This window comes from Ipomoea nil, unplaced genomic scaffold, assembly GCF_001879475.1.
Source record: "Ipomoea nil cultivar Tokyo-kokei standard unplaced genomic scaffold, Asagao_1.1 scaffold1262, whole genome shotgun sequence".
Taxonomy (NCBI): domain Eukaryota; kingdom Viridiplantae; phylum Streptophyta; class Magnoliopsida; order Solanales; family Convolvulaceae; genus Ipomoea; species Ipomoea nil.
In genome coordinates this window covers 182,772-193,336 of record NW_017617690.1, presented here as the reverse complement: position 1 = coordinate 193,336, position 10,565 = coordinate 182,772, and the positions used below count along the sequence as shown (strand labels likewise).

General features: G+C 36.7%; 1 protein-coding gene across 4 annotated transcripts; it reads right to left on the bottom strand.

The window, feature by feature from the left end:
• Positions 1 to 2,173: 2,173 nt before the first annotated feature.
• Positions 2,174 to 10,396, bottom strand: LOC109184507. Of its 4 annotated transcripts, none has more exons than XM_019334511.1 (19): positions 10,204 to 10,396; positions 9,421 to 9,504; positions 8,579 to 8,859; positions 8,242 to 8,359; positions 7,587 to 7,694; positions 7,366 to 7,484; positions 7,207 to 7,275; positions 6,607 to 6,771; positions 6,433 to 6,502; positions 6,201 to 6,346; positions 5,369 to 5,533; positions 5,219 to 5,290; positions 4,993 to 5,113; positions 4,691 to 4,852; positions 4,478 to 4,560; positions 4,274 to 4,405; positions 2,940 to 3,530; positions 2,591 to 2,746; positions 2,174 to 2,511 (listed from the first exon to the last, which is right to left on the bottom strand). In XM_019334511.1, exons 2-19 carry the CDS (start codon positions 9,482 to 9,484, stop codon positions 2,434 to 2,436), a joined length of 2,700 nt encoding a protein of 899 aa, XP_019190056.1. In that variant the 5' UTR covers positions 9,485 to 9,504; positions 10,204 to 10,396; the 3' UTR covers positions 2,174 to 2,433. The 4 variants fall into 4 exon arrangements, with proteins under 4 accessions (XP_019190056.1, XP_019190058.1, XP_019190057.1 ...); XM_019334513.1 differs by having other exon boundaries at positions 4,274 to 4,384; XM_019334512.1 differs by having other exon boundaries at positions 4,706 to 4,852.
• Positions 10,397 to 10,565: the final 169 nt, after the last annotated feature.

The window sequence follows — 10,565 nt, the reverse complement described above, 5'->3', positions numbered from 1 at the left end:
TTGCAAAAATTCCGCCTAGGCGCCCGTCCACCGATTAGCTATTGTTCTCTTTTTCTTTTTTCTTTTTTCTTTTTTAATGGATTATTTCACTCAATTGTTAAAACTCTAGATTTTTTTAGATTAAAATTTAATATTTTAGTATTAACTATTAAAGTATTAAATAGTTTATAATTATCAAGTCTTAAAATATTAAAAAAATTTAAACAAATTTTTAAAAAATTAAAAATACACAGATGCCTAGGCGCCGATTAATCGCCACCTAGACACTAAGCGCCTAGCGATTTTTTCAACAATGTATATAATATACAAGCAGATACAATTCAAAACCAAGAGAAGCACTTTTTGGGGAGGAAATCACACTTATAGTCCTTTAATTATTGTCTGTTATTAAATTTCGTCCACAATTGTCAATTTTTAAAAAATTTAATCCTTCAATTGTTTAGCACCAAAGCCACTGAGTTGGCAACCTTTAAAACAATTGAAGGACTAAATTTATTAAAATTGACATTCGGGCTCTAAACTTCATAACTGGCAATAGTTGAAGGACAAAGTGCAATTTCTCCACTTTTTTCATATCATAAAATAGAACTACCTGTTTAAAAAATGTATCTTACAATAATTAAGGGTGCTTTGAGACATAAACAGAATGGAGAGGCATTAACTTGTTTGGTGCCCATATAATCTTATAAATCTAAGGTTTTTAATGAGGCAGCTAATCTAAAATAAGAATACAAATACATCATGTACTCTTTTCTTCAACTAATTTTTCCCACTGAGTTTTTCTAATGAGGTTTTTAACGAGGCATGAGTATGATATAGTAATAACAATGAGAAAAGTTACAAAATAATTGCTTAAATGGACAAACTCCAAAATCCTGAAGATTATGCAAATTGCGCCCTGAAGGCTTATGGTCGTACTTTTTTTCCCTTAACTAAGTTTTCCCCACAGGGTTTTCTTAAGTTAAGGTTTTTAATGAGGCGACTAATACAATATATGTTTTTAGATATATTATGTACTCTTTTCTTCAACTAAGTTTTTCCCACGTGGTTTTCCTAGTGAAGTTTTTAATGAGGCATGAATATATTTTCTATTGTACTCTTTTCTTGTCTAGGTTTTTCCCACAGGGTTTTCCTAGCAAGTTTTTGACGAGTCAAGATAGTGGTCAAATAATGTCCAAGGGAGAGTGTTATAAATATTATACTTATTATGGACATTATTATATAGTAATAATAGTATTATAACGGTTGTAACAATTATGTAATTATCTCTCATTATTGCTTCCGTTAATTACCTTGTATGTATATATACTCCATACATGTTGTATAGAGTAATGAATGATGAATAAGAAGATCTCTCTCCATTCTCTGTATTTTCCTTTTCCCTGCTGTTTGACTTCACAACACTAATTAACTTAAATTGATAAGATATAAAATAATTTTGAGAACATGTGAGTTCGAAAGCTATTGAAATATTACAACTTTGCAAATATTATTATTATAAAAATTATAATAAAATACAAATATTAAATTTTAAAACTAATAAAATAATGACATTACAAATGTATTCTTAAGATTAACGGGCTTAACGCAAACTAATGAAGGGATGAAAACCAATACTACTACACAAGCGTGAGATTGTAATTCAATAATTTTAAAATTGAAAACCAATTTTTTAAAAAATTGCAATTATGATGTATTTGAAATCATGAAAATGTTTTCTGAAAAATAAGTCAATTTTTTAATTTTTTTTTTTATAGTTTAGTTATGCATTCAAAAAATTGTCTTGATGTGTTTGATTCATTTTCTAAAAAAATGAATAAAATTATATAATTAAAGATTTTAATTATTTTATTTAGAATATAAAAATATTTATAATATTATTAAAAATAATATTATTTATTAAAAATTGAGGAAAAAAAAAAACTCTGATTTCAAATGAAAACCAGAGCACCAATCCTATGATTTCTACTGGATACGATTATTATCAACCTATGAAAAATAATTTGTCAAATTTTGACAAAAGTCATTTTCATCCAAAATAACCTTATTTTCTTAAGTCAATGGATAACTTAATTTTCCAGACACATCCAAAACACTGAAAATCTGAAAAATAATTTCCTCCGGATTACCAAACGTACCTTATAGTTGGAAGAATAAAATATTACTCAGTAAATTTTTCTCTCAATTTAAATATTTTGCATATTAATTATTTTTAAAAAAAATATCTACCTTCGCACAATCACAGACAAATCAAATTAGTCGAGTGTATGTCCAAATTTGTGCTTGAATTTGACCCCCCCCCCCCCCCCCCCCCCCCCAAAAAAAAAAAATCAATACACAAAAAATTTGGATTTAAACTAGGAATAAAAGCATACTGCATACCTATATATAATATATCAGCATAATGGTATGTATAAATCTGATTCAACTACACTAAGAAGGCTTCCTTGGGGGCTTTGATTCATCCCTAACACGTTTGGAGATGTCGCGCTGAAGGACCTCCATAAATTCCTACGAAGCAACAATAATGTTAGCATTCAATTCAAAACCTCGGGTTGTTGCGAAGGATACTAGACACGAAGATACTCACATTTGCAAGGCCTTCAGTACTGCACAAGCCATTCACAAGGTTCTCATCGCTACCTCCATTGCGATGCAAGTGAGCAGCATTTTGAACTATGGAGCGGAAGATATCTTCGGGAGGACTGTGGCGTTCGATTCTTTGGGCCACCTCTTGTAGTCCAATCTGTACACATGAAAAAAGTACCACACCAGCTTCAAAGAGGAAGGTTTGAATATAATGCAGGTTTAGCGTGGAATCTAGGAGCTCTTTTCGTTTAAGGTGATCACTGTTTTACTGACAAAAACTGTAAAATAAACCTAAACAACCATCATATTATGAATGATTATGACAAAGATAAATTGGTACCAATACGAACCTGAGTATTTTGATTGGTTGGCATCACTTCTCTACTCGTACCAGTCTCATTTATTCTGACTTCCGTTCTAGGAGCTTGTTGGGCCGAGGTTGGAACACCACCAAGAGCTTGAGAAACAAGTGGCATCATTTGCTGAAACATACTGGAAAGATCGATGGCACCGCCACCGCCACCGCCACTGCCACCGCCACCATGGCCTGCACCACCAAAACCGGCAAACATGCTTCCAAGATCTTGAGGATCAATCTGTTGAGCAATTTGGTTGACGGTATTCATCATCGCTGGGTTCTGGGTAAATTGCTGCAACATATCCCTCAAGGCATCGGAGGAACCAAGACCACTTTGTTGAGAGATTCCACCCAATAAACCATTTAAAGCTGGATTTTGAAGAACTTGTGACATCATATTTGAAATATCAGGTTGGCCATTTCCTCCAGAGCCCAAATGAGAAAATTGTCCTAAAGGTGGGGAACCCTCGGTCCTCCTAGCCGAAAGTGCTGCAAGAGATTGCAAAGCCTGTTGTTCACTCTGACTGGAGGTAGCTGCACCATCATCACTTCTTCCCTGTGGTTTAGATTGCTTAACTCGCCTCTGATTCCACCAGTGCACAAAAAAAAAAGAAGTAAATACCATGGAAGCACAATAAAAAAAAGGTAGCTAACTAAACCATAGACCAACTTCAGATGGCATAAAATAGCACACCAAGACAGCAGATTTAAAGCAACAATTTGATAACACCAAATAGAAGGTAAAGTTAGTCAGCCACATAAAAAAGAAGTGTATATAGTTGCAAGTACAGGAATGCATAATGAGACATTCTGTGGATCACAATCATAATTGTAAGCCTAATTGAGCACCGCTAATTCCACGCCATAAAATTGAAACATTTTTAAGGAGGTAAGTTATCCCCCATCCCTCCATCTACTAATCTACTAACATAATAATAACGGAATATGCTGAAGGGAGCGGAAGATTTCACTCTCTAAGTTATACTCCCTGAGGTGGCACAATTTGAGCCAAACACTTTGAAGTCATAATGTTCATGGGTCTCACTTCCTTTGATTTTTCTCGTTTTCTTGTGAATACAACTAAGGGAGAATATGTTTGGGAGTAAAAAATGGAAGTCCTTGTAGAAGGACTCTATAATAACCATATATTATTATTTGAGATTTTAGTTTTATTTATTAAAAAAAAGGTTCAAGTTTCTCAAATCTAACCTCTTAAGTGGTTTACACATGCTCAACATATTTTAACTGCATCTATTTAACTTCCACTGCGTCCCTATACCCAGCTATACTAGACAAAATAAATGGGGTAGTAGTACACTTGCTAACCTTAGGCTGCAAATCCCCCATCCCTAGTCCAATAGGAACAGAAGACGAAGGACCAGGGCGATCCACTACCTGAGAACCTCCTGCTGAACTTACAGAAGTTTCATTGGACACCTGATCACATTCTCCCCGTATCTGGAAAAGGTTAGATAATCACTCCTAACATATTAAGCGATGATCAATAAATTGCTACTCATCATAACAGACCTGGCTTTCTCCAAACTTCCTAGCTTCAGTTTCAGCACCAGAACTGGTAGATTGCTCATGAACAGTGGTACTCTCAGGTTGACCTTGATTATATTAAAACAATTCAGTTCAGAAGGCATGATGATCCATTATTCCAACATAAATATGCTTGTGAGCAAAATCCATAGTCCACTCAGAGAATAATAGAATTGAAGACAAGCATGGAAATTGTACTAAGTTGTGACGCACCAGAAAAAGAAACACGAGGTCTTGATGAAACAGCTACTCCAGTAGTACCTATTACAGGCGGAGCCCTAGATTGACTAGAATCACCACCATCAGTTCCACTGGCATGGTCACCTTGAGCTACATCTCCATTAGTTGCTCTAGAACCAACTGCAAAAAAGAATCCCAAAAAGTTGAATCAGAAAGATGAGTAGTATATTGCCCTGCCCTCCCTTTGAAACAACGGCCCCACTCTTCCCAAAGAAACCCAAAAAATACAAGGTGAATGCTCAAAACTTCATAGTTCATACCGGTATGTATGTGTATATTTACATTCCTTGCCGCACTGCCAATTCCAAAGGGACTGAAGCCTCCAGGATTAGATTGAACAGATGGGCCGGCAAACAGAGAGTAAGTTTGAAGAGGAAAAGGCTGCAACAAAAGATAGTAACAGCTTATGAAACCAAGGGATCAATCCAAAATACCAAACAGCATAATACAAACACAATTACTAGATATTGCATGCTCTCACAACACCTGAACCATTATTGGGTTTGGCCCTGATGGAGAAATGTAAACTGCAGGACCAGCATTGACTGAAGATTCAGCCTGTATAAAACACCAAAGGAGTTTTAAACCATGCCCTTGTAGACAAACACAATAGAAAAGTGATGGTAAGGAGCATACAGGAGACTCTCCCATACGCAATGTCAACATTGTCCTTCCAAGCTCTAGGAACTGAGCACCCAAGTGCTGCATCACAAGACCTAATTGCACTGATTCTGCCTGTATTTGCCCCCTAACTGTAGGGTCAGTTGAATTCCCTTCTTGCTCCAAGCGTCCTGCAACACGCTACAATATTGCAGCAGATTACAAACACCAAATCAGAAGACAAGCCAAATGAGGGGGAAAAATCCCAAGAAAATCAATTCATTAACAATAATCTGTCAATGCCTCGTACTAGTATTAAAACCATTGATTCATAAAAATTTCCAATAAATGATGTCCATTGTACAGTGAAGCACAATGAGGAATAAAATCCAAGATCAATGAAGTTCAATACTTCAGTCAATTACACAAAGAGGGGGGGGGGGGGGGGGGGTCGGGTGGGGTGGGGGGGGTCGAAAAACAAGAATCTCGAACATGAGCCACAAATGTGATCATATGAGAAAAATGATATGCTAGCAATATAAAAATAGGAGCCATTGAGAAAGTTCAGCACATGAATTATACAAGTTCTATTAAGGGGGCATATCCAATCAAAACCAGAAACTACATTCATATACAATATATAATCCTCAACAAAAACAAACAAACTCGGTAGAAATTACCCCTCTTCCAAAAGATAAAGCAATAATAACAAATTTATGCCTTATTAATCCCTAGAATAAGCTAATGTAGTGTATGTTATGCTTGCAGTTCTACCTTGATGAACTCTTGGAACAAAAGGGAAGAGCACAACATAGAGGAGAAACTGTTAAATTTCACACAATCACAATATAGATTCAAAGTTACATACAGATAATGCAGATGTAACATGGTTGCCAACTAGTCGCTCTGTATGCCGCACAACAGTGCTCAATGTCTCTACATTTGATTGACCACGAGAATTTGTAGGCAAATCTACACTAGATGAATCAGCAGGTGATTGGTTTGGCTGATTACCTGGAGCATAGAGAGAAGGAGAAATCAATCAGGAAGCTATTTAGTAACATATCAGAGCCAGAACAATTAGGTGAAAAGATCATCACCATTACGGGATAGTACAGACTCCATGCGATTCATAAACACTGTCAGTGTGTGCAAAGAATCCGGAATCGGCTAAAACAAACAAAAAAGAAAAATATAAAAAGGGTAGCTAATATAAAAAACAATAGAGCATAAAAAGTTATAATTTATGTCAACAATAGTTGAAATGTTTCTACCATATTAAGCGAAGGAACTGCTATTGCTGCTCCAAGTGGGATTTGCATGCCTTCAGCTAAAGATAGACGAGGAAATGCCTGCCCAGGCTGCTGATTTTGAGAGCCAGAATTCCTTTGTACACCTTCTGTTTCATTTCCTCTTGGGGCAGCAGTGGGAGCATTAACCTGTTCAGAAAACAGATTAGCTGCATAAAATCCCTAGTCCCAAAAGATGACCAATATTTTATAGGAACATACCGCATCTTGAACAAGGCTAGTAATTTTCAAACTATACCCATTATACATCCATAAAGTGAAGAATATCATGTTCATAGCCACATGCCTTTTGACCAATTAAGATAACTTCTATAACAAATTACATTTCTGTGGCTGTAAAAGGGAAAAAAATGTGCTGCAACTAAACAACCATATAAAGTAGCAGTGTGCTAACCCATAATAAGGTACTTCAATTTGATCTAGTCATACTATAAAGGTCTACACTTGTATGTTATTTAAAGCGTGCATTAACTAAAGAAAAAGATATACTTGAATTCAATATTACTAGGACAATGGGTATATATTACTGAAACTAAGGTAAGATATAGCTAGAAAACCACTAACATGCGGACCAGGATGGTTGGCACCAGCCTGACTCCCAACTCCAATAGAGTTTAAAACTGCCCCAATAACCTAGAAGGCAATAGAAAATTTGTCAGTCAATAATCCATGTTAGCTAGCCTAAACAAGCAAAACAAAGGCTGGAGAACACTAAAAACAAACCCGATTTAAATCTGGTACAAGTCCATCCCCTTGCTCACCAACATTGATAGTGCCTAGCACCACACTGTGTGAAACTTGCCCAATACGATTGCGTGGCGCACCAGTAGTAGGCTCTTGACCTACAAAGTTCAAAAAATGACTTCATAAAACCACTTAAAGCATTCCACATATAAGTGACAGGGTGACCAAAAGAAAAGCTGGTAGTTATGACAATTTATTACCTCTAAGACCATTGTCTGGAGTAGTTTCCCCAGTGCCAACAGAAGATGACAATTGTGATTGAGAAGGCTGTCTTATCACCAAGTGCAATGTATCTCCATTTTCCAAATCTATAAGAATCAAGTTGTCAAGAAACCACAAAGACAACCAGTTGACGGTAAATTGTTAGATCCAAAAGAACAAACTCTCAACCAATTAGAGCCATATCCTAGAGAAACTCCTTCATAGGAGGGAGGGGAGGAGCAAAGAGGAATACATATATGTATGTCTGTGTGTATGCACACATGTATACATATGTGAGTACATAAGTCTGCCCGCGCGCACTTATGTATATACATATAATAGACATGTATAGATACAATGCATATCACAGTGTGCGGTTTAGCCTTCAGTTTCAATCTAAATATGGTCAACCAAGTCATTCCATTTTTTAAGAAAGATTACACTCAGGATTAGGCCAATAAATAAAATCATGTTTCTAAATAGTAAGCCTCTATTATGAAAACATCAACAGAAAAATTCATCTTAGATTGACACACGATAAAGGAACAGAACAAAAATCTAGATGTCATAAAATTATACACATGGCAGTGATTTTTAACTACATCAAAGAAATTCATTTAATTAGGATTTCTTAGTATATAATTGGTAGGATACGATATTCAGAAAGAATGTGATCATCCATCAGGGCCTTCCCCCTGAAAATAAGGCGCTGTTGTGCAACAGGGACACCAGTTTCAGTTGCTACTTTTTCCTTTAAGGCAGAAACTTGCATCTGAAACCATGAAACCAGAAGCACAGAATTGTAAAATAGAGGTAGCCTAGTGTCCAAATTCATTAAGTATTCAAAGAATAATACAATAGTTAAATTTGAAACATAAATGACACACGAAAGAAACTAATAACAGTTTGAATAGAGTATATTATTTTGAGATTACCTATGTGACCACAAAATGCGTGTTTTTCAAACATAGGAATAGTAAAGTAAGCTTACGTTCTTGTCCACGTCAAAGGCATAAGTTCTGGAATCTAAGGTCTTGATATTGATATTCACAGTCGATGGACTCGATTCAGAACCTCCAATCACAGTCGATGGACTCGATTCAGAACCTCCAATCACAGTCGATGGACTCGATTCAGAACCTCCAATCACAGTCGATGGACTCGATTCAGAACCTCCAATCACACCCGATGGACTCGACTCAGAACCTCCAATCACACCCGATGGACTCGATTCAGAACCTCCAATCACACCCGATGGACTCAATTCAGAACCTCCAATCACAGTCGATGGACTCGATTCAGAACCTCTAACCACAGCCGATAGACTCGATTCAGAACCTCCAATCACAGTCGATGGACTCGATTCAGAACCTCTAACCACAGCCGATAGACTCGATTCAGAACCTCCAATCACAGTCGATGGACTCGATTCAGAACCTCCAATCACAGTCGATGGACTCGATTCAGAACCTCCAATCACAGTCAATGGATTCGATTCAGAACCTCCAATCACAGTCGATGGATTCGATTCAGAACCTCCAATCACAGCCAATGGACTCGATTCAGAACCTCCAATCACAGCCGATGGACTCGATTCAGAACCTCCAATCACAGCCGATGGACTCGATTCAGAACCTCCAATCACAGTCGATGGACTCGATTCAGAACCTCCAATCACAGTCGATGGACACGATCCAGAACCTCCAATCACAGTCGATGGACATGATTCAGAACCTCCAATCACAGTCGATGGACACGATTCAGAACCTCCAATCACAGTCGATGGACACGATTCAGAACCTCCAATCACAGTCGATGGACTCGATTCAGTACCTCCATCGGAAACATTACCTACATTACTTGTGCTTGGACCTTCAGATGTATGCTGATCAGCCATAGCAACTTGCCAACTAATGCCTGGAAAACAACCACTCTTAAAACATGTCTAAATTTTAATCACATTGCTATCACAGAGGTGTCAGCCAAGGATTTCATCTTTCTTTGTTTGGAAAATTGAAGGCGAGAGAGGTGTTCATTGTTGGTACTTTTTTAAAAAAAAAATTATTTGTTATTACAAAAATTCAAACCAAAAAACTAGTTCTAAAGGATTGTGCAAATGCATGTTCGAGGAAGTAATTTTAGTTCAGAACACTAATATTGCTCCAGCAAACCATCAGAACCACCCAGATGCCAGTTGAACTCCAAGATACTCCACGCTTGTAATTAAACAACAATATGGCATAGCAATTGAACACACTTTACACACCATTAAAGCATTGATTTCATGAAAAGCTGATGCATAAGCCAGCCTATTGGCAGCATAAATTCGAGCTCAAGATGCACCTAGTGTTCTCTTATCAACTCCACTAGACCTAAGAATTCCTATAGTTCATCACTGAAATGAGGAAAATAACATTTTCCTTTAAAAATCAAAACAATTTTAACCAAAAAAAGAAAAAAAAAATCACCGCAACAGAAATTTAGATTAGCTCCTGCAGAGCAACAGCAAAGCAAAGGATGTTCAAGTGTTCAACACACAGCACAGAAAGAGAAAAGAATCTCGGAATCCGAAGTATTAACATGATGAGTTTATTGAATCGGTAAAATCGGAGTTACCTATGAGGGAAGCAACAAAGATCGGCGGCGACGGCGACGGCGACAAGCAGAATCAGTCGTAAAAAACTCCTGGGTTGGGATTTGGATGAATGAAAGATATGGAATGAATGTCAAGACATTCGTGATTCGTCAGCTCTAAAGGATCCAGGCAAGCAGCGTTGTTGTGTCGGACTCGGGTTTGCGGAAACGGCCCAAAACAACCTCACACGGTTATAATTTGTGCATATATAAAAAAAAAAAAAAAAAAAAAATGTGTTTCCAGATTTTTCTAAAAAAGAATTTTATCAATTTACAAATTTCAGAAAAAATTTAACCTTCAATAATAATGTTCAAATAAATCATCCAATTACAAGAAAGAAAAT

What these genes read in the sequence shown, in the direction of transcription:
- LOC109184507 (XM_019334511.1), bottom strand. Translation starts at nt 9,484, where the DNA reads ATGGCTGATCAGCATACATCTGAAGGTCCAAGCACAAGTAATGTAGGT. An exon ending in TGCGTATGGGAGAGTCTCCT is followed by an intron (nt 5,291 to 5,368) that starts GTATGCTCCTTA and finishes TGTTTTATACAG; the next exon opens with GCTGAATCTTCAGTCAATGC. An exon ending in CAACCAATCAAAATACTCAG is followed by an intron (nt 2,747 to 2,939) that starts GTTCGTATTGGT and finishes TCATGTGTACAG; the next exon opens with ATTGGACTACAAGAGGTGGC.